This window comes from Ambystoma mexicanum, chromosome 1q (genome assembly GCF_040938575.1).
Source record: "Ambystoma mexicanum isolate Mex_15411 chromosome 1q, UKY_AmexF1_1, whole genome shotgun sequence".
Lineage (NCBI taxonomy): Eukaryota > Metazoa > Chordata > Amphibia > Caudata > Ambystomatidae > Ambystoma > Ambystoma mexicanum.
The window spans coordinates 454,849,448-454,874,542 of record NC_090922.1 but is presented as its reverse complement, the minus strand read 5'-3'; the positions used below and the strand labels follow the sequence as shown (position 1 = coordinate 454,874,542).

At 44.2% G+C, this 25,095-nt stretch overlaps 1 protein-coding gene across 2 annotated transcripts in view; it reads left to right on the top strand.

The window, feature by feature from the left end:
- The window catches only part of LOC138528594 (myelin-associated glycoprotein-like), an 889,265-nt gene that overhangs the window by 661,575 nt on the left and 202,595 nt on the right, over positions 1-25,095 (top strand). For both annotated transcript variants that reach the window (XM_069640378.1, XM_069640386.1), the window contains exon 8: positions 24,792-25,037. In XM_069640378.1, coding sequence (XP_069496479.1) covers positions 24,792-25,037 — 246 coding nt within the window. The remainder of the gene's footprint in view (positions 1-24,791; positions 25,038-25,095) is intronic.

The following is a 25,095-nucleotide window of genomic DNA, read 5'->3' as shown; positions in this document are numbered from 1 at the left end:
GTCTATAGTCTTTGTAGATAGTTAATCTAAAGGACACAGAAAAAGCACCGGAAGGGAAGAAAAAGGGAAAATTGGATGTGTAAAATTATAATCTAATTCTGATATCTCCAATTGAGATACCCATGTAAGTGCATCCCTTAGCACAGTATATAACATCTAATGAATAACCTACATTGGATACACTTAAGGTACTGTTAACTCCAACCTAGGGTCCAAAACCTCCCACACACCATGTCCCCCCCAGATTGCATCAAACCATGCGATCTTGTTAAGAGCAAAGATTCAGTAGTCTTACCTATCCAATGTTCCTATATCATTCCTCAAATTAGAGCTTAGTGCAGTTTCCTGCAGTGATTCATACCTGAATGATAGAATCAGACCTTTCCTTAGGTGGGTATCAGTTAGAACCCATGATCATAATTGACAATTGTGACAACAAACAATATTGCAACACCCTGTGTTGCAAGCTAAAATTGTATGCTTGTGTCAAGTCTGATATTCCATAATCTGCACTTTAGGTTGCACCTGGTTAGGGTAACTGAAAAAAGTAAATGAAATCCTATTTACAGGATAGAACCCCTCTTGATCACGGGGTAAAATGCTTCTTGTGAATGTATTAGTAGGTCTACTTATCCCAAAGTTCATCATTCTTTACCTTATTTGTTCATAGTTTATGTTTCAATGTTTAGCCCCCTCTCATTGCAGCTGCATCTCCCAATTCCGGAGCGCTGCCGCCATCGTTGTTATATTAGTAGCGTGACAGTTACTGACGTCATGATGTGCATTATGTCATCACGTTACATCGCGCAGTGCCGTAAATCGGCATTTTTTCACCAATGTTCCGCTAATTCAATCATATACCCTACTGTCACAGACCACAACTTCTTTTTGAGAAACCATTTGTGTACAAGTATTAAAGGAAATAAATGTTAAGCACTATTATAGTAACAGGCATAGTTGCATTGTGCAATTGTTCACTATTGGAAGAATAGTTTTATTAGTGTGTTGTTACCCATAGTAGTTACAGGATTCTTAGGAAACTACAATAATCCATTGCTAGAAGCATTATTTTAATGTGTTTTACCCATTGTAGTTGACAAATGCCCTTAGAACTGCAGTTAGTTAGAGGACTATTGTGTTCCTAAATACATTTTTACTGCACTCTAGTCTATATTTCAAAATACATGTAAGTATAATTAACAACCAAAGGGGTTTAATACCCCCAATCGCTCTCTCCTGTAAGTGAGCATTAGGGTGCTGGTGAATTTGGACCCCAAATCAGAGCAAATTTGCCTTAGTGCAAAGTCCCAATAATTATAGGACTATCTCCATTTCTGTGTCCAGGTTCGATCTAACTCTAGTGCTCTGTAGTCTACAGATGAGTTTGGCCTCTTCTTGTCTTAAAGTTTTTTCCCGATCACCAAGTCTATTACTAGACGGTATTTGTTTCACTCCAAAGAACTTCATCTGTTCCTTATTGTCCATCTGGTGCATCTTGTCCCAGTGCTCTTGTAACGGCAGTCTTTCTCAGATGTAATTGACATGTTCCAATGCTCTCTGATACAAAATCGTAGCTCTCTGATTGTGGACCCAACATATAACTTGTTGCACACGCAAATAATAATATATACAACAAAATTGCAGCTACAGTTAATGAAGTCATTTATTTGAATTCTGTCTTGGTCACCTGTCACGTTTGTTTGTACATTGTTCAGTGCGGAGCAATTCATGCACTTAAAACGCCCCTTACTGGCTTACCACTTACAGTCCCTCTCTGTGTGCAGTCCACATTACTCCACATAAAGCTAGTACTAGTTTTCAGTGTGGGTGCCCTAGTTTACACAAAATCAGGTTTGCTACCAATGTATTTGGTCAATACTTCAGCTAATTGCAGAATCGGCCAATATTTAAAACAAATTCTATACATTATATGATTATCTTTTGAGAACTGTGTTATCATTCTCGTCTTAGTGTCTTTTTTAGCAGTTCTGCTTTTGTGAGTTAACAGCAAATCCCTGTTTGTAATACCGACCATTCTTTTGGCATCCTCAATAACATCTATTAAATACACTATTTGCATGAATCTCTCTTCTATGAATGATTTTTCTTCCAAGTAGTCACTTCCTTTACTACAGTTCCATTTGGCACCTATGGAATTCCCCTTTTGGGATATTATCTATGACACTCTTTTTGTGACAAGTAGTGGAGTGTAGAATTGATTTGACTTCTGTGTCTTTCCTAAACTTACGTGTATGTAGGTTGCCACCATCCACTGCAATATAAAAGTCCAGGAATATCACCTGTTTCCTGCTTTTTTCTAAAGTCAGTTCAATGCCAAAATCATTATCATTAAGATATTCATTGAAGTCTATAAGTTCATCATCAGTACCATCCCATATCAATAAAATAATATCAATATTCCTGATCCATGTACATACTTTGTTAGTCACGTCTGGATATTTCATCACATGTGTATATTCAAAGTTGCCCATGAATAGATTTGCTAGTGAGTGTGCCTAGCATGCACCCATTGCTACCCCTTTGCCTGTTTGTACAAGACTAGATCAAACAGGAACATTTTAAGTTGCTAAAGGCAACAAACTCTTTTAACATTGCCACTAATTTCATAAAAGACGTAGATTTCGTGTTAAAGAAATAGTCAATGGTAGATAGTGCTAATGATAATCTATAGAGGTATATAATGCCTAAACATCCATTGTGGCCAAATTTGAATTTGTTTGTATTTGACATCTCTTACAATTTCTAAAACATGCATAATATCTCTTACATGTGATTTTAACTACAAAACTTCAGGTCTCAAAAAGATTTCAATTAATGTAGACAGGTTTTCAGTTATCCACCCATTGCCACTTACAATAGATCACACATCAGGCAGGTCTGTGAATTGTTTGTGCACTTAAGGTAAGAAATATATAGTAGGGAGAGGCTGGGTAATGTAGCACTAAATAGATACAGGTTTTTACAGTATACGGGTTTAGAAAGACAAGTAAATATCTTGGACTGGAGTGGGAAGGAAATGCACATGTTGTAAAGAGATTTTAATGCCAGAAAAATAGAAAACAAAGGTTCTATTACTAAGTGGGAAAGGGAACTGTAAGTGATGAGTGGGCAATCAAGGTACAAAGGAGCAATGTGCAAATACACTGACGTTAGTAGATTTGCTAACAATTACCTCTGTCAAACAATTAGAGAATTCTGGGTGAATGTTCTCCTGAGGATTTAGAGCTTGGTAGGGTTTCAAATTCCGTGATCTATACATGCACGCATAATTTGTGTTAAAAAGTGAGGTGAAATTTGGGTTAAGGTTGCAATGTTGTTGCTTTTAATTATTCTGAGCAGTGTGAGACCGAGGAGCATTTGAAAACGGTGGGCAAGTTAAAGTGCATATACTGGTAGACTGTAATAATAGGGCAAAGTTATATAGCCTTTATAGTTACAATGGCTGATCCAGTTATGAAAGGCTGTGAAATGCCAATCCATCGAGTTGCCACATGGATGTCAATCACTTTATTAGTTACATCTCTCTCAGTTGGCACCTGCCTCTCTGGTGACTGAAAATATTACCACATGCATTAGCTTGCCATTTGTCCTGAATATGCATGTACGCTAACACATACACATGCATGCATACACACACACAGATGCACACCTGCACAAATATATACATACACACATAGGCATGGAAGATAATGCTTTAGAATAACCCTTGCTTTAGAATAACCCTGCACACCACACATCTATTAAAAAAGATGTGAGATCTATGTCTGAATACTGATAACAAATGGACAACCTTTGTAGATTCCAGACTGAGAAAGCTGTATGCGCTCCAGGTCCCTTTCATCCAGATGCCCGTGTCCACTCCACTCCATGGATCCCTCTGCCCCATCCCTTAATCCCCCCACTTACCTACTGTCGGCTGCAGCTGCCTCTGTTCATGGTCGGCAGGTCCTGAACATAGAGGCCCGATGCACAGCACATCACACTTCTGTGCATGGTCTTTTGTGCCTCAGACCTCTAGGTTCATGGTGTATTTATTACAAATAAAGATTTGTCCCTGCCAAAGGAATGGGATGTGCTTTTGGTGCCGATGAATCCTGAACCCACTTACAGCAGACCACTGGGTCTCCCCCAATGATTTGCTTTCCAATTACGAGCCAGAGATCTCGGGTCAAATCACATATTTATTTGTTGAATATGTCTATCCAATCAGAGCCCTTCAGGCTGATTCATTTGTGTTTGTTCAAACAATCAGAACCATAGATTCTGCTAAAAGAGGTCCCCCTAATAATGCTCAGCTTACTTCATGTTTCTTATTGGATTTCGCTAGACTATGAGGAAGGAGTCGGATTAAGCAGGTTCACACTTGGAGCGTGTTTGGAGGGTTTTTGGAACATGGTTATGAGGGATCGGAGCTGGTAGGTAGTGGAAGACCATTAGTAGGGAGGAGCCTGAGGTCTTCTGTATGGTGTAGGATTGTGGGAAGAGGGTCATGTTGGGACAGAAGGGATGGTCCAGGGCGGCAGCCATGGGGAGAAGGCCATACTGAACCAAGTTTGCGAGTGGCACAATCAAGTGTATCTGGTAAACATGCCCTTTGCCCCTGCAAAGACTGATAGTATGCTGGCTGCCCCCACCACCTGCTCCACTGTTGATAAAGAGTTGGGAAATATAATTCTACCACTTCTCAGGGTCATAATGCAGCACATGGGTGGCATGAGGCACTCTGTGCCAAAATCCTTGCTCCACTCCAGCCTGCCCACTAGGTGCCAATGGGATGGGCAATTGTGGCAGGAGGCAGGCCCCTGTTATCAGCACTATCGCATCAATTATTTGGAGTGGTGCACCACCGAAGGCTCCCATCTTTTTGGCAGGACCCCCTTGACTACATATTGAGGCACGGAGGAACCTGCTGCCTTTATTGCTTACAGTAATTTAGCCAGAAGAGCGGAACCATGTTATGCTGATGTGCAACTTGAGGAAGTACATGGCCTCTTGTACGGTCTTGTGCAAGGGGGAAGGAATGAGGCAGTCATGGTGAGGGACTGGGCTCGCAGGGAGACTCACCACCTGCGAAAGTGACAGAGTTCCATGGGTGAGCTGAGTAACTTTACAAACTGCTCTTTGGGAGAGCTTGTGAACTTTTGTGGATGACTCCATCTGGTTAAAAAAAAGACGGAGAACTTGTGGCGACTACATGCAGTGAGACCTTTAGTTGGTGGCTACACGCTGTGAAAAACCCTCAGGACCTTAAGGAGCGACTGTGTCCTGTTCATGAAATGGAAGCTACAAGTCGTTATTGTACCCTGTAGGAGAACTTGAGAAACCTAGGTGATGGCTATGCCCATGAAAAATAAAACAACAACATTAGTGAGTGGCTGCACCCTTTGGGGCAATCTGTGAACCGCCTTAAGGGTTTTCTGCTACCTTTGGGAGAACCTGAGAACCTTATGGGGTGGCTGTGCACAGTGGGATAACCTGAGGATTTTAAGGGTGGCTGTGACTGGTGAGAGAACCTAACCGTAGTCCATGGTTGCACCCTTGGAAAATAAGAGAAATGTAGTGCATGGATGTTCCTTCTAAAGATACTGAAGGAACTTAGGTGGTTTATAGTCATAATGTCGACAAAAAAATGTCGACAGACAAAAATGTCGAAAAAATAATGTCGAAAATAATAATGTCGACATTCTATACTTTTAATGTAAAAAGTCATAATGTCGAAAAAAAAATGTCGACATTTTTTTTTCGACAATATGACTATAAACCCTTAACACTATCAACACCTCACCCAACACCCTCCTGCAACCCCCCCACACCCCCCACCACCACCCTCCCACCCCTCATATGCAACACATTCTAATTATTTATATATTTATTTATTTATTTTTTCAATAAATAAATAACCAACAAAAAGTATCATTTACTATGGGGGGGTCCCCCCCCAACCCCCCCTCACCCAACACCCCCCTGCCACCCCACCACACCCCCTAACCACCCTCTCACCCCTCATACTCAACACAATCTAATTATTTATTTATTTATTTATTTATTTATTCAATAAATAAATAACCAAAAAGAGTATAATTTACTATGGGGGGGTCCCCCCCAACCCCCCCTCACCCAACACCCCCCTGACACCCCCCCACACCCCCCCCAACCACCCTCTCACCCTCATTCCCAACACATAGTAATTATATATTTATTTATTTATTTATTATTCAATAAATAAATAAACAAATAAATAAAAAGAATATCATTTACTATGGGGATGTCCCCCCCAACCCCTCTCACCCAATACCCCCTGCCACCCCCCACCCCTCATACTCAACACATACAACACAACAATAAATATATATTTATTTATTTATACAACATTTCGAAAAAATGTCGACATTAATGTAAAATGTCGACATTTTTGTATGTCGACATTATTGATTTTCGACATTAATTTGTCGACATTTTGACTGTCGACATTATTGATGTCGACATTATGACTGCACACCGGCTAAACCATGTACCTTAAAGTGTGACTCTGCCCTGTGGGGAACATGTTAACATTTGAGAAAGTGGTGCAATCATCATGGGACAATACAGAATTAAAAGTCATTACTTGTAGAATAGTTAATGGCATGTATAAAATAGCACCTGGCCAGGGCCTCTTAATCATCACACAGGTATTTGTTTTCCAACCACTCACACCAAGAAATAAACCTGCTCACGTTTCAGTGTCTGACCTTGCCACAGTAACAAATCCTTGTCATCATCCAAGCTGGTGAGTTGGCTATGAGTAGATGTCGTGCCACAATCTTCCACAATGAAGTTGTTGGTTTGTTTATTATTCTTCCATAGTACTTTATGCCAAATCACTATACAATAGTTAACTAACTGGTATAAAATGGTGATATGACAAAATATGCAGAATAGAACAGAAAGAAATAAAGCAAAAGAGAAACACATAACAGCAGGAAAGTGATTTCATGAACCACTATGCAGACCCTGGTGAATGACCAGCAATATGATCATTGGGGCATGAAGTGAAGCCACTCCACCATATAAACCTAGGTGACAGAGAAAAGGGTGGGAAACCAAGCCTGACCAATTTAAAAAATAGAAAGTTGGTTCACATAGAACAGGTTGGTTAACCTAGATAACAGTCACCTAGGCCAACTCCAAAAACAGTACACAGCAGCTGCACTCCAATCCACTCTGGTGTCCACTCTAGTATGAGCCTGTGCAGCCACTTCATGCTGGGCCAAGTCACTATACAGTAATCCTTTATCAGGAGGCACGTTGATTCCTTCTACCTTGGAACCATCACAGCAACAGGTTGTTAGGCAGTGGGTCATGAGTAAAAACTCCCAATACTGTAGGCCAGAGCATGAGGCGCAGTGTGGGGCATGAAGGAGCACACCAAATGCTTCTGTCCTAACTCTAAGGTGGGCCTGAACAGAATGCATCCTAAGCCCTGCCGGAAGGAAGGTATGAAGACGACATCATGTCGCAAGTCTCCAACTGGAACCAAGGATCCTCCAGGGCACCAGGAGAAGACAGAAAGGACTGCTCCTGAACAATGACAAATGCCCCACTACTGAGAAGCAAAATCTTTGGACAAACTGGCCTTCTCTCTGTGAGAACGCCGAAGGCTATGCTTGAACCTCAGTATGCCTAAGCTCTATATTATGAGCCTACTTTGGTCTCATGTGACAGTTCATTTTTATACATCTTGATTGTTCAACATGCAGCATTGCAAGGCTTCTACTGGGGTTAGGAACAATAGCCAATGCCAGACTAAAAGGTTCCTTGGACTGCTCACAGCAGGATTAGGCTTAGTGATTCAAAAGCTGCTGCCCAGTCAGAATGCTTGCTGCACCAATACAGTAATGGTTCATCATCCCTTCCCATTGGATAAATGTTCAGTAGATAGACATTTGAGCACCACGCACCGTGGGTAATAATAAGCAGCGCTCAGATACCTGAGGGTTTGTAGCGGAATATAAATGCAAAATTATTAATATTTTTATTATAAACAATACTGTGTGGCTGAGGGTCCACCATCTTTTCTAGTTGATCTGTCTGTATGCAATATGCCTGGGTTAGCGATGAGGGAGCCCCATAGATTCTCCTTCCTGTAGGCTGCACCTGCACTGTTCACAATGGTTTCAACGGGTGTCAGTGACGTACTGGTCATCAATGCAGTAAATCCTGAGCTTGGTATTTCTGCCATATCTATATATATATATATATACAATGCTTGTGTATGTTTCTGTGCTCAGCTGATGCAATTTATCAGTGTTCAGTTGCCCTCTGCTGTCCATATGGCAAATTGCACCTCTGTGTGCCCTTCCACTTCAACATCAGCTATCATTTTAACAAACAGAATAAGCATGGTTATACGCTGTGACCTTCACCCTCCATTATCGCAAACATTGGGAATAATTTCAAGTGACTTCTTTCCACCCCCACTTCTCTCCACACAAGGCACGGCGGTCCCAGTGTCAATGACCAGTTCATTACTGGCTCAATGTTTCAGTCTCTGAATAGAAAAACGTGTGAAATGAATGCCTCCTCACTAGCTAAAGTAGGTACTGTAATTATGCTACTACACAATTGTATGCCATCACTGGGACTCTGCAATGGAACAAGCTTGACAATTGCGAGTCTACAAAGACACATCATAGAGGCTTGTGTAATCAATGGATTAAATTTATATACTGTTCTTATACTGTGCATACCTCTCATTCCAACTAATACAAATCTGCCTTTCAAATTCATAAGAAGACCATTTCCTAAACGTTTAGCCTTTTCAATTACCATTAATAAGTCACAGGGACCTTCCGCTCTTTAAGAAGGGGACAGAAGTGACCCTATGAATTACCAACATTTGTTGGCCTCAACATATACTAGAACGGTCTATGTTACTGCTGGAACAGCTAGTTTGGTCAAATTTGGTCTAGTTTGTGTTATTCCTGGTGCAGTGTCGCCTCCTTTTGATGCTTGTTGTGAGTCCTCCTACCCAGAGACATGCAGATGGAAAGCAACCACTGTTACTTTGAGACATGGGTACAAAAAGGAAGCCAGGAAGTACTCAATGTTACATTTAACTCCAATCACCAATTGATCAAACACAAGTTTGAAAATAGATCCTGTTGTGGCCTTAAAGGACGACAGGACGCCGTAAGGGGTTCCAACTGTCTTTATTGTAAGACAAACCGGTGGACCTTAAACTGCCTTAACTCGGGACAAACATTTACTCACAGTTCGGTTCAGTTCAGCTTCATGGCTTCCCAGTTAACTCACTGTGGGAAGAGTGTGCACAATGATGGCACACTGCAAGCTTCTAGGGCCCCGATGTAGCCTCCTGTGGCTGTGGACTTATGCCCTAGACGCTGTGACTGGAGGCTGCTCAAAACCTCCTGTTGTTGCCTCCTTATCAGGAGCAGCGCTGTGGCATGACCTGCTTGGTCTGCCGCTGCATCAACACCCGCGGGAAAGCTTTCCCACAGAGCGTGGGCTTGCAAGATCACGTATGCCAAGATCTCGCGAGAACACGCTCCCGCGATCACGTGATGTCCCCACACACCTCCTTTGCTTGGAAAAGAATGGATGGTCATTCCATGACAAAGACAACAAACTTGCTGGGCTTCCTTCTCTCTCTCTGAGGTCTGCTTAGATCTGTATCTGGGGCAGGATTGCTGGAGTACTCTTGAGGAGGTGCGGGTGATTCGAGTTCTCCTTGTCTTGTTCTTCGCTGTGCCTCCCTGGGTGTAGCCGGAGAGTTGGGGCTTGAGAACTCGCTGCCGTGGTGTGGCTCCAAGGCATCTCTTTCTGACAGGTGAGGGTTTTCGAATGTCCCCTGGCGGTCTTGATCTTCTCTGGTATCCCAGTGTGGTTGTTCCCTGTCTTCCTTCCTGCGGTACATGGCCACTCTCTCTAGATTCCATTTCCTTCCATCGCTGGTGCAAATGTGGTTTGATCCTCTCTCCATGACTTCTATGGGACTGCTGTATTTGGAGCCAGTCGAAGTGTCTTTGTCGGGAAGGCGTATTTTCACCAGGTCACCTCTGTTAACTCCTGTGTATCGAGCGGCTCGACGCACGTCCCCTTGGGTCTTCATGGCTTCTTTGTTGTGCTGCATGCGAAACGCTACGTCATCCATGTCCACGTCTTCGTCAGCCCTCACTTGATGGAGCCAGGGTGGTATCAGTGAGGATGCTGCCCTTCTCCCCCTCAGCAGATGGAATGGCGAAACACCTGTGACGGCGTTGGGGGTGAGGCGGTGGGCTGATACGGTGTCCAGTCAACTGGTCGACTGCAATTTGGTCGACTGCAATTTGGTCGACACCATTTGGTCGAATGCCAAATGGTCGGATTTTTTTTTTTTATATATATATATGTGTTTTGTGGGTTTTCGTGTGGGGAAAAAAAATAAAAAAGAAAAAAAAGGGGGTTGGGGGGGGGACCCCCCCAAAAAAAATCAAAAAATGGGTAAAAAAAAAAAAAAAGAAAATTCGACCATTTGGCATTCGACCAAATGGTGTCGACCAAATTGTCTGTCGACCAAATGTTTTCGACCATTTGACTGGTAACCGGCTGATACAGCTTCCTTGACTGTCTTGTACGGGTCTAGGCCCGAGGCATGAGCCAGTTGTAGCGCCCTTTTGATGAAGCGGTTTGCCCGCTCAACCAGGCCATTGGCCTGTGGATGGTATAGGCTTGCTCTCCGCTGACGAATGTTGTTGAGCTTGAGCAATTTCTCCATTTCTCGGGAGACTAGCTGGACTCCGTTGTCTGTGACGAGTTATTCTGGTAGACCTTCCCGCTGGAATACAGCAGTGAGTGCTTCAATGACTGTGCTTGTGGTGATGTCTGAGGTGAAGTCAGCTTCCACCCATTTGGAGAAGTAGTCGACGACCATGACTATCCCGTATTTGTGTTCTGGGGGCATGTTGTCCAGGGGCCCAATGAAATCCAACCCTAGTTTTCGCCACACCCCTTTGGGGACTTCGGTGGGCAGCATGGGGGCTTGCCTCACAGCTAGGCGCCTGTCACTGTTGGTGCACTCATGGCACCTTTCAACCATTTGTCTTATGTCCTGGTCCATGCCTGGCCACCAGTAGGTGTCGCGTATCCTGCGTCTGGTCATGTTGCATCCCAGGTGGCCTGAGTGTGCTCTGCACAGTATCACCTTGCGGATTCCGCTGGGTGGGATGATTTGATCGCCTCTGAGGATGAGACCGTTCCTGGTGTTGATTTCCTCGTTCACTTTCCAGTAGAGACGAAGGCCTTCCGGGATCGCTCTCTCGTTGGGCCATCCTTCGCGAACCCAGGTACTAACGTGCCGCAGGGCATCGTCCTGTTCGAACTCCTCCTGCCAGTGGCGCTCACTCAGGTCCATGTACTCGCCGTTCCTTAAGTCACTGATGGAGGCTACGACACACTCATCTTCCAAGAATGTGGTACCGAGGGCGCTTTGGTTCAGGAGTCTGGACATGCAGTCCGCTTGTGCGTTTTTCCAACCCGCAATGTGGGCTATCTCGTATGTATATTCTTGAAGCTTTGCAGCGATCCTGGCCAGCCTCGGGGTGGAAGTCTTGGTGCCGCCCGGGCTCAACATGTGAATGAGGGGTTTGTGGTCGGTAATCAGCTTGAATCTCGTCCCCCATACGTACGATCTGAAGTAGTCGACGGCCCATGCGCATGCCAACATTTCTTTCTCAACCGTGGAGTAGTTCTTCTCCGATGATGACAGTGCTTTGGATGCAAACGCCACAATATTCTCAGTGTCTCCCTTCTTCTGGGTCAAGGTGGCCCCCTGGCCATACACGCTGGCGTCTGTGGTAATGCAGGTGTCCCATTCAGGGTTGTATGGTTTCAGGCACGGCGCGTGTATAATTCTCTTTTTGATTTCACAGAAAGCTTCGTTCTGTTCCGGGTCCCAAGAGTAGGCTGCCCCCTTCTTCAGAAGCTCCCTCATGGGAGACGTGGTCTCAGAGAATCTAGGGACGAATTTGGCATAGTACTCCGCCAGGCCCAGGAATGAGAGTAACTCCTCTTTGGACATCGGAGCCGGGGCTTCTGTTATGGCCTGTATGAGGTTCTTCTTGGGACTGACGCTGGCACTTGAGATTGCAGTACCCAAGGTATTCTACCTTGTTCACTCCGAAGACGCATTTTTCATGGCGTAGGTGAATGCCCTCCTCTTGATGCCTGCTCAAGACTGTCCTGAGTGCCTTGTCATGGGTCTCGTTGTCTTTGGCATACACGAGGATATCATCTTGAAAGAAGGAAACATTTGTGAGTCCTTTAAGTAAGGAGTTCATCATCCTCTGAAATGCGGATGCTGCCGACGACAACCCAAATGGCATGCGGGTATATTGGAAGGTGCCGAAAGGAGTGATGAACGCTGTAAGGGGGCGAGAGGATTTGTGCAGGGGGATCTGGTGATAGGCATCACGCATGTCCAGCTTAGAGAAGATTGCCGCCTCTTTCATCATGAGGACGATTTCGTTGATGCTGGGGAGTGGAAAGCTATCCGTGATTACCTCTAGATTGAGGCTTCTTAGGTCGATGCAGATCCTGAGGTCGTTGCTGGATTTCTTTTTGACCAAAACTACTGGACTCAGCCACTCTGATGATTCCACGGTCTCGATGGTTACTTCTTCGACCATCTTCCGAAGGTGGGCATCCAATGCGGGTCTCGCTGTGGCAGGTACTGCCCTGACTTTGTCTTTCACCAGGATCGCGTTGGGTTTCAGGCGAATCTTGTGGACAAAGTTTCTCACCTTCCCTGGGTTCTCGGAAAACAGGTTCGGGAACATCTCCTTGAAATTTTGCGCTGCTCCTGAGGAGACCATGAGTACCTGTTCCGGAGTGCTGGGATCTAGTTTCATGCTGAGTTTGTGTTGATCGTCCCATCCCAGCACGGCTGGGCCTTTGGGTGAGAAATACACTTTGGTGGTGGTAGACCTCCCTTTGAAATCGATCCGGGCTTTGATGTAGCCTAAAAGGTCGACAGTTGCACCACCGAACACCGTCGGTTTTTGCCTGGTCGTTCTGATCTCTACTTTAGCTTGTCCCATCATCTCCTTGTATGTGTTGATGGGGAGGATAGTGAGGTCAGATCCCGAGTCCGCCATGCTGCGCGTTTCCATTCCGTCAACCTTAATGGTGCAGTGGGGCTGTTCCCTCCTGGCATGGGGGGCATTGACCATGACGACCATGGGTCTGTCCTGTAGATCGTCATCATCGCTCGAAGCGCAGTCACCATCGACACGGGAAACAGTTTTCTCCCGCCACGTGCATGCCGGAGCCACGTGACCAATGCGCCCGCACTTAGAGCACTCCTTGTTCCTGGCGGGGCAGTCGCGATCATTCGCCATGTGCTTGGTGCTGGCGCATCTATAGCATTTGGGTGCCTCCTTTTGCCTGGGACCTTTGTCTCTGGGGCCGTCGCGGGACTGCTTGTCTCTGCGCCCTCTCCATTGTAGTGCCGCAAGTTCAGGCATGGGCAGGTGACTTCCCGCCTCTTTGCGTCTGTTGGAGGTTTCTTCCTCCACCCTGGCAATTTGGATGGCCTGGTCAAGGGTGACCTCCTTTTCTTGTATGAACATGTCCTGCACTTTCCTAGAGTTAGTGTGAACGACGAGCATGTTGCAGATGACCTGTTCTGTGTTTTCGCAAAGGCGCAAAGAGATGCCAGCTCCCTCATCCTGGTGATGTAGTCGTCCACGGGTTCGCTCCCTTCTTGTTTGCGGGTGTAGAACCTCAGCCTGTGCAGTACAACGTTCCCCTTATTGGTGAACCTCTTCACAATGCGACGAGTCGCTTCCTTGTAGACGTCGTCGTCGTCGTCGTCATCATCGGCCGCAGGTATTGTCTTCAAACTGGCAAAAATGCGCTGACCTTCAACCCCCAATGCATTTAACAGCATCGCCCTCTTCCTGACGGGGGCATACCGCGTGCCGCCCACTGCTTCCAGATAGGTGGAGAAGAGGGGCTCCCACTGCATCCATGGAATTGCTGGTGTCCCTGGTGAAGGGAGAAAGGCAGGGGGCGGTGTGGCGCCTTGCATGGTGGGCCCGTGGGTATTTTGATATCCTCGTCGCCAGTTATGTTGTGGCCTTAAAGGACGACAGGACGCCGTAAGGGGTTCCAACTGTCTTTATTGTAAGACAAACCGGTGGACCTTAAACTGCCTTAACTCGGGACAAACATTTACTCACAGTTCGGTTTAGTTCAGCTTCATGGCTTCCCAGTTAACTCACTGTGGGAAGAGTGTGCAGAATGATGGCACGCTGCAAGCTTCTAGGGCCCCCATGTAGCCTCCTGTTGCTGTGGACTTATGCCCTAGAAGCTGTGACTGGAGGCTGCTCAAAACCTCCTGTTGTTGCCTCCTTATCAGGAGCAGCGCTGTGGCATGACCTGCTTGGTCTGCCGCTGCATCAACACTCAGGGGAAAGCTTTCCCGCGGAGCGTGGGCTCACAAGATCACGTATGCCGAGATCTCGCGAGAACACGCTCCCGCGATCACGTGATGTCCCCACAGATCCCTTGCTAGCTCTGCCACATCAGCATCAACTGCCATGTCATATGTCTTTCGCATCTTGGTCAGGTTCAGCTCAAGCAGCTACGACGAAGGGCAATCCCCACTCAGGGATGCATTGTGATAACTCACCTGCTTGGTGCCCTTCTCAAGAGGTGGTAACTCGGAGCACAGCAGCTGCAACAGACGCAGTGTTAAAAGATTTCCCATCTAGAACTTAACTGTCACTGTTGCAGTAATCTTTAAAGACATTTCACTGCTCACAAAGCCTGCCCAACATGTGTAAAGTACGGTTTCAGCAGGTGGTTACTGGGGTCTTCAGGTTGTGCAGTGCCAACTTGTAGTGCAACTGCAGTTGACACAGTGTATTTTTGGAGAGGTAAGCCCGGCTGCAATAGGAGCTGATCTTCTGGGCCACAACAAACATTTCTTTTGCAGGCTCCCAATTGCTGATTCAGCGTATGTCCACGAGGTAAAGGACAGACAAAAAGCTGCACATGCGCATTGTCCTGCCAATTTGAAAGGCAACAATGACATTTAATTCATTGCCTACTGCAACAAAGCCCAAATGCAGGCTATGAGGCCTTATCCACTGTGCCGCTACCTCCTTCACATTCTCCTAGATGTCAACTCCCCTGTACACAACATTGCCTGGGGATGAAATGCATACACCTGCTGCCACCTTACTTCATGCCAGAACCCCTTTTGTCTGTTAGAGGCAGGAAAGACAACCCAGTGTGCTGTGACAGTCGTGCATTCAATGTTCTTACCACTGGTCAACATGTCCATGGTGAAGTGGACCTTTTGTCCCATGGGCTTAAAGTACCCTCCCCTTTGCAGCCATAATCTTGTAAAATTCTGGTATTGCGTTTCAGATGAAACAAATGTTGACTGGAACTTCCCTGTGATGGCCTTTCCAATAGGCTTCTGCAATCCAGGGTTTTCCACAAAAGAGCAGAGTAACTGGTCTATTGCTAACATTATAGCCAGGTGAACATTGAGAAGATACTGTCTCTCACTGTACTTCTTATATTGTTGGCCACGTTCAAATGCTTCCACAGCAGTGCCCTGAAAAAATGGGTGATAACTACTATGCACTGCAGGGGTACAGAGGGTAGAGGTTGGTGTCCCGCCCCCAAGCACTACTAATGCTGTGGTATGTAGCTTTTCAGATGTTATGGGCAGGGTTTGCACCTCATACCGCTTGAGTTCTATCCATATCTGTGCATAGTGCCACACTATAAGAGACTGCATAAATGACATGCCCAACTGTGTCCCTGCCTTCCCTCAGGATACTGATTTCTGTCGTGCAAGTGGTCAGATTCGTTTGATGTTTACTCTGTGTGAAGTACTCCTACATGTTTTACATTCATTGTGAACTAGTGACATACAGACTTGGCTCACCTGTGCATGATGAATCTGACAGTGGTGGTGCTGGTGGTATTCTAGATGTCACATAATGATGTGATGTGCTTTCTGAAGTGAGACATAATCACTGTCATAATCATAATCACTTGGACTTTACACAGGTCGGGTGAGTTCTAACACTAGTACAGCCTCTAAATCTGTGGTCATTCTCATCGTCATCAGAATTGCTGCTTTCCAGCAGCAAGTCAAATATCTGTCTTAACTCTCATGGATGATAATATTGGTCTTACTCCGCATCCATTTAATCATCATCATTATTGACTGACTTATCAGTGGATAAGGGTGGTGGAGGTAGAGACCTATGATGTTCCAACTCCTCTCGCAGTTCAACTACTCTGCGTGTTGTTCTGCCCTATTTGTGATAGATAAGAGCTGTATCACTCCCCATTTGGCCCCATAGATAGTGGGCTGAACTCAATATGCAACATCATCTGTCAATCCCGATGGATGTTCATTGTCATGTGTCAATGCCCTGCATTTACATGTACCGGTGCATGTATCCCACAGATGCTTGTGATGGTTGGTTTGGACTTTAGATCAGTGATAACTTCAGTTGTCCACATGCATTTCTGGCCTCCCCTGCAAGTGCTGCCTGAATGAGTGAAAAGTCACTGAGCAGTGCATCTCCCCCTGCTTCTAGCTTGTTTGGGTGTTTCATGTCGTTCCAAGTATATTGTGCACTCACTAACTACTGTGTTACTCACCTCCATGAATTTCTGCTGCTCCCATCCAGCAAAATCATGTAAGCGTGACTCTCTCACAAGCTGCCCTCTAGTGCTCCTGTCTCCTCACACTCCTCATCCAAGGTGATACTTGATGGCACGTGTCTCACCCACAAACTTCAAGAGATGGTCTCAGACTGATGTTTCAGCTGGCTCCCTGTATCTCTCCTGCTCCCTCCAAGCAATATCAATAGAGCGTGACTCCCTCATGGAATGCTGGATCCTGCTGCTCATTCTCCCAGGTGTCACCTGATGGCAGCTGTCTCATAAACTCATTTCAAGAGACAGGCACTAACTGGTGTGTCACATCTCTACCTAAATCTATACTTCTTCCTACCCTCAAAATCGGATGACTGTGACACAAGCTTCCATCAGCGATTGCCAGCTTCTCCTACTCCTCCTATGTGTGCCATCCAATCTCTCCAAGATACAGATACTAAATTGTGCATCACCTGCCTCCCCTATTCTCTTCTGCAACCTCTCAGCAAAAACAGTAGAGCATGACTCTCTGACAAGGTGCCCTCAGGGATTCCCAGCTCTTTTGCCCAAGTGTCACTGGATGGCACATACCTTATTAACTCATCGATATTCAGACAATCGCGGTTAGCGACGCCAGACCACCACACACAGCCCAGCTGGGCTCTGAAAGGCTAACCAGCCCCCCACACCAAGGACCTACCAGGCCCTGTCGCCAAGAGGCTATCCCACCAATATGAATCGGGACCCATCAAGGCCCTGCTGCAACAAGCCAACCAGCCTTTCACACCCAGGACCCACCAGGCCTCTGAATCATGCCTTGAGAAAGACCGTAGGTCAAAACACGTGTTGGCACTCCAGACATGCAAACAGCGTAACGTGTATACCCTAATGTGTACAACCATGTCTGCCAATCTGTGGCAAGTATCATAACTAAACCAACAAACCATTAAAATCGGCCAAGCTCAAGCCTATAACTGTGTCCTGAATTATTGGGAACCGGATATAAGGTAACAACATACCAGCATACCATCTGGCAACTGCCTTATCCAGCGCCAAGGTAACCAGGGTTCCACAACCCAAACATCCAAATACCTTATTAACTCACTTCATAAAATGACCACTGATCAGTGTGTCATGCAAAAAAGAAAAGTTCCCAAAGTATGGGAACTCCCGCCCTCTGCACACTATCTATAGCTGGAATTCAGCCAAGCTGTTTGTGACAGACTTGCTTACATCTATCTCAAAGATGGTCTTGATTTAGTTGATTTAGTTGATGAATGCTTGTGTAATTGTAGGTAAAACAAGGTCTCTTATTAAAGGATATTTTGTGAAGAACAAAGACATTCATTTGACATTTTTCTTTAACCATTATTATTAGATTTTTCTAAAATGTACTTTTTTTGCCTACAATTACACAAGCTTTCATCAACTAAATCAAGACCATCTTTGAGATAGATGTAAGTAAGTCTGTCACAAACAGCTTGGCTGAATTCCGGCCATAGATAGTGTGCAGAGGCCGGGAGTTCCCATACTTTGGGAACTTTTCTTTTTTGCATTGCATACTTTTACGGCCCATGTGCCAAGACCGTCTTTTCTCCCATGCACCTCGAATTCTGATAAACATGGACTAAGATCATCACTTTTGACTAACAACCACTCTACAAACCGCATTTGCAGGTGTGCAGTAGAGATCCTCTTATTTGTTTTATCCCCTCGGGGTTGGCACAAAACCTACACATGCACACATACATACGAGCATGTCATTCTTGAAGATTAGTTCCCTGACTAACAAAGCATCCACCACACTGGCATTTAGCGAAGAAGAGGCCACTTGAATATTAGCACTTATTTCAAATGTGGAATGAGAGGTCACTTCAACAGAGCACCCATGCAGGTTTGTCTTTAAACTAGAACATTTGATAAGAAGGGAGATATCACAAAAACTCCACACCACTACATTAGAACAATATCAGGCAAAATGGGTTCCAAGAGGTCTTAGGGTTTACCTTAAGCCCACACTGTGCAAGGAAAGCCAGGAATGTGACAAAAGGTGGGATCAGATCCTGAACAAATGTTCACTTGACCTCATACTCCTCACTATCGAGGAACTATCTAAATCATTAACCACCATACATCAAGAAATTGAAGAGATTAAGGAACAATTCCTCTTACTCCAACCTGAAGAAGAACTGAACAAGAATCTAGAGGGCGTAAATCAAAAGCTTGACAGTTACAAGAGGGATATAGAACAAAGAAAAACCCAGAAGTTTAGGAGGGAAACATTGGACTACGCTAGGGAGATTTTTTACACATGGCAGGAATTTTATAATTCTTCCAGACAGGTAACCACGACAATCACAGACACCCAAAAGGACACAACCGAGAGTAGTGAAGTTAATACCGGCGAAGGAGAGAACCATTCTTCTACTCCCACAGTCCCCTCCACCAATAATAGGGAAATTGGCTCCACACAACCCAGAACCAATATAACACGGACAGGTACACCTTTGGTTCCTTTTTTAGAGGAAGCAAAACCAGAAGAGGAAAGAAGAAAGCAAAGAGTACGGAACAAGTAGGGGAATCCGTAGTGGTCAATATTTCTTCCAAGATACTCACCAAATCCCAGCTAAACACACTAAATTTAGGCTTATCATACATTCCAGTACGGAACAGTTCTAGGTTTGAAGAAGAGATTAATCTCTTCAAGTTAGTGAGAAAGATGGAACTCAAGGTCTTCTTTGATTCACTATCAACATCACAGGCAGAACCAGACAGGACAGAGTATTTAGAAATGAAGCCCAAAAGCCCCTTTCACCTACAGGTAAACAATCTCATTATTGACATGTTCAAACTGAAAACAACAAAAGACTTGAGGAAGATAACATACAACCCTCACACATGTAACAATTTACGCAGACAACAAACACATTTACTGAAGGAACTTGCGGAAGATCTTTCCATCACCATGAAACCCACAGACAAGGGTGGAGCACTAGTGATAATGGACTCCACATTTTATAATCAAAGTCATCTGGAAATTTTGCAGGACGCAATAACATATCTGGAGCTAGACCAAGACCCCACTGCAGCCATAATGACCTTAATGTCTAATACCATCACAAAGGCAGAAGAATTTGAGTGGATAACATCCCCCACAGGAGAACACCTGCGCAATAAACATCCCATTACTCCTTTCTTCTATGCTCTCCCAAAAATGCACAAGAATCCCAACAGTCCACCGTTCCGACCAATAGTGGCTGCGACAGACAGCATATTGAATCCTCTAGCAATATATCTCGACACTGCATTACAACCAATGGTTCAACTGACCTACACCTACTTGAAATACACCTCTCATTTCTTACAACTCCTATGCGAGTTACAACTATCAGAGTCAGAGATGATTCTATTTTCACTAGATGTCACTAGCTTATACACCTTGATCCCACACAGAGAGGGCATGGAAGACCTAGAATGGTTTCTCACAATAATGTGACCATTAACAAAGTGTTAGCGATTAAGTTCATCAATATTATCATTTATAACAACTTTTTAAGATATGAAGGAAAATGCTGCAGATTACAGGATCCTCAATGGGATTACCGTAGCCCCAACATATGGTAACATTTATATGTACTTTTTTGAGACAACCTACATCCTCGGAAATTAGTTTTGGGGTCCCAAGTTATTTTCTGGAAATGCTATATTGATGATGTCTTTGCCATTTGGAAAGGCAGCAGACCAGAATTATAACAGTTCTTTGAATACCTCAATCAATGCCACAAACACATTAAGTTCACAAAAGAAGTGGCATAACTATACTTACACTTCTTGGATGTTATGGTGACCCTTACCAGCAATGAATTATGTACCACTATTTATCGCAAATCAACAGATGTGAATAACACCCTACACTTTGGGAGCTTTCACCCTAAACATCTCAAAGAGAGTCTCCCATATAGTCAATTCCTCAGACTTAAGAGAATAGTGTCCAACACGCACACACTGCAAGAGGAATAGGAACTGATGTTAGGCAGATTTAAGAAGAGGGGATACCTACCTGAAATTTTAGAGAATGCCATCACACGTGTGGAAAGCCACGCTAGAGCAGAACTTTTGAAAACTAAACCGAAGAAGGAGAGCAATAGGTTGATTCATAAATTGAAAATCTCTGCACAGAGCCATCAATTAGCAAGAACCATCAAAAAGAATTTAATCTTTATTAAATTAGACCCATTCCTTAATAAATTGTTTCCAGAACCACCAATGTTAGCTTACAAAAGAGGGAAAAACTTAAGGGATTCACTTGTCAAGGCAGAATGAGCAATAAAATTGCTCAAACGGCATTACACAAACAAAAATTGGGCACATTCCCGTGCCTCAATGGCCAACATTGCTCCACCATCATCAAGGGTGACAACATTCGTCACCCCCACACGGGTAAAAAGATCAAGCTGCGTCATTTCACAACTTGCAACACCGAAAATGTGATTTATGCCCTCAAATGTCCATGTGGCATAAACTGTGTAGGGCAGAGCATTAGATGAGCAAAAGACTGCTGGACCGAACACAAGTCCAACATTATAACAGCAAATCTAGATCACCTGTATACAGAAATTTCAAAGAAGCCAGACACACAGTGACTCAGATGAGGTATGTGATTCTAAAAGTGATCCACCCCTTACCTAGGGGAGATCTCATAAAAAAATGCCACAGAGAGAGCTTTATTGGATTTACCATTTGGACTCTACCAAACCCTTAGGAATGAATGAGGAGTACTATTTAGGTCCTTTTCTTTAAAAACGGACACAATAAGTTGGACTTAAGACCTTACTGGAGGGTCTTTTATATCTATATTTCAAAACACTCATCATGATGAGATAAGTTGGACTTTCTTAGATCCTTAAAGTTCAGTGTAATTTTAACACTAAAACTAGTGTAACGTTCATGACATGTCTTGTGGAACCTAAATGTACTTGTGAGAATTTACATGTCACAGTAACCTTTAAATGGAAGACCTATCCACATCAATTGTTTTTTGTTGTTTGAAACATGCCTTGTTGAATTTTATTACATATGTGGAATCCTTCGTTTCACAGTAACTCCCTATCGTAAGACATGCCTACATAAGTGGTCTGACGACATTGTAACATCTCAAACTTGATCAGTCCACTTTAAAATACAGGGATAGGCTCCTCTGTGCATGTCCCTAGAGGGTCTACCTTTTGGTGACAAATATGATATAAATATGCCATGCAGCAGGAGGATGACATGTCATACCCATGCAAACTTGTATGTCCCCCACTTAGGAACTATCAGACAGATCTCCCAACAGCCCATCACGAGAGAGATACCACTCCCCGAGCATTATCATGTCGATAGCCTTCCTAATGGAGTATTACAGTTAGCCCAAGCAACACTGCAAGGGGCTCCCAACACAACAGATATAACATGGGAGATAAGATTACATATTGGCAGTCAAATTCGGACCTCTGTATCATCAACTAGTTATGCCCTGTAACGCTTGAATTAGGTGGCAACATTATGAATAGACAGAATGGACTAACGAGCCTAGTGACGTCATCACGCCACACAACCATTTGGTTGCTAGCAACCGACAGCCCTAGCAACCTGGCTAGCGGCTTTACTGAGATTCCATGCATCCTGACAGACAGCGGACCGAACTGTAAGTCTATTAGGACTCTTATCTATTACTTACTCTACAACACATGAAACCATGAAACAACATAGTCTATCTTTCACACACATTACAGGTCGGACAGCTACCGCGACCGCACGTCCAAGACTGGTGTCATGCCTCCCTCCGAGTTTACTTACTATCCATGCACGATAAGGCAAGGTTATTTTCCAGATCTCCATGGCCAGTCACACCACTACGTTGTGGATGATTGTAATATAATTGTGTATATATCACATGGATCAATTTTTTACTTTGTAGCTCCTTGGGCAAATTGGATAAACAGATTTTGAACGTGCACGTATGGTGCACACAAGAACGGAACAATTCCGGTACCCTTTTATCAATTAGCTGACTCGTCGAGCTTTAGATGCCATAATAATGTTGTTTGTATAGAGAGATTACTCCCAAATGATGATGAGAAATTGGTTTATTGAAACACCCTTTTTTTGTTGTTACATTGCAGTTAAAACTTTACACTTATGAACCCCTGGTGAAGAGCGTACCAGCTCGAAATGCGTAAATGGGCCTCTTATTAATGGAGATTTTGTGAAGAACAAAGGAATTCATTGGAAATTTGTCTTGAACCCTTATTATTTGATTTGTCTAAAATTGACTTGTTTTGCCTACAATTACACAAGCATTCATCAACTGTGATGAACTAAATCAAGACTATCTTTGAGACAGATGTAAGTAAGTCTGTCGCAAACAGCTTGGCTGAATTCCGGCCATAGATAGTGTGCAGAGGCCGGGAGTTCCCATACTTTGGGAACTTTTCTTTTTCGCATTACGGCCCATGTGCCAAGACCGTCTTTTCTCCCATGCACCTCGAATTTCTGATAATCTTGGACTAAGATCAATACTTTTTACTAACACCAACTCTACACACCCCATTTAAGAGGTGTGTAGTGAAGATACTCTTATCACTGATGAGTGTATTACCCACCTCCAGGAATCACTGCTGCTCCCTCACAGCAAAATCAGGTGAGCATGACTCTCACACAGGAGCCCTCAGAGATTCCCTGCTCCTTCCTGGCATCACCCAATGGCACGTGTCTCGTCCATCCACTTGAACAGACACACACTGACTGGCCTATCAACTACCTCCCTGAATCTCTGATGCTCTCTCTTAGCAAAATCAAGCGAGCATGACCCTCCCACAAGCTACCCTCAGCCATTCCCAGCTCCTCCTTCTACTCCTCCCAGGTTTCATTCTATGGCACCTGTGTTGTCTACTCACATCATGAGAGAGGCACTGACTTATGTGCATCCTACACTTGAACACTCATGGCATCTCCATGTGAACTCGCAAGGGGCGTGAAGAGCAGAGAGCACAGCACAACACTATGCCTACCATCCACCATAGAGACTCATGGGGGGTCATTACGACCCGGGCGTTACGGGTTTAATGGCGCTGTAAAAGGTGTCGGTGCATTTAAACCCTTAACGCCTGATTACGAGGTCCCTTTGCGGCTCCCGACCTAAACGGCTGGTCTGGACCAGCCGTTAAAGTAGGGACCCGCAAAGGGACTTCCGAGGTAATTACGGTACCGCAATTTGCAGTACTGTAATTACCGCCTTCCCCAGTCCCATTGAGCCCTATGGGGCAAAAATGGGAATGGGGAAGGGCCAATAGTAAATGGGGAATTACCGCCCCACAAACCTTGGAATGGGGCAGTATTTCCCCATTTACCATTGGTGGACTCGTTACAATACTGGCAGCAACCATGCTGCTAATAGCGCAATTGGTTACCGCCAGTGTTGTAATGAGGGCCATGGAGTAAGTATGCAGTAAAGTGGTACTATGTTTCTCGCTCCAAAATATGTGCCACACAAAATGTCACTGTACTCAGAAAGTTTGTAATCTGGTATTTAATAAAAATCAAATTTAACTGAACACAGTCTGCTGTCCTTGGGAAAATGTCCAGCAAAAAAGGGGTTGGCAATGCAATGCTTATGTATATCTTGGACAGGTGAAATCTGGAGCAAGTGTAGCATGCAGTGTATGTTTTGTTGATCTATTCAAATAATTCTGCCAACAATAATCAAATTAATGTGATTTATTTTACATTAATGTGGATGAAGAAAATTGAAGAGGCTCTGATAGGTATTCCTGGTGCTGGTAATTGTGCAAAGAAATGGATTGTTGACGTTGTCTGCAAAGTGTATTATCATTTATAATTGTAAGACATACATTATATAGAACAGCTTATGTGTTACAGTGAAAGTTAAGATGGAGTTATTTTATAATGAAAGTAAGTTATTTATTTGCATTTAATATATAATTATTGTGGTGAACTTGAATTAAGTGGATGTAGATTTGTATGAGTGTGATGTAACTTTTAGTGATATAATGAACACGAACAATGCATGCTTTTCACAATTTCTGATTTTTCTACTGAAGGGAATAATGTCTCCATTCAGAGAATATTGGAAGGAAAAACTCTCAGCATGAACTGTTCTGTGGAAAGTTCACCCCATGCCAACCTAACCTGGATCAAAGAAGGAAAAGTCATTGTAAACCAATCACAAAATAAGAGTCTGATACTGACCCTGCAGAATGTATCTCCGAAGGAAGATGGACAGTACTGGTGTGCGGCCAAGAATGAACATGGCATGTTGAATGCTTCTATACTCATCAGTGTGGAATGTAAGTATGAGCTCATGAGGGAATTTGATTGAACATGCTCAGATCATTGAAAGTTGAT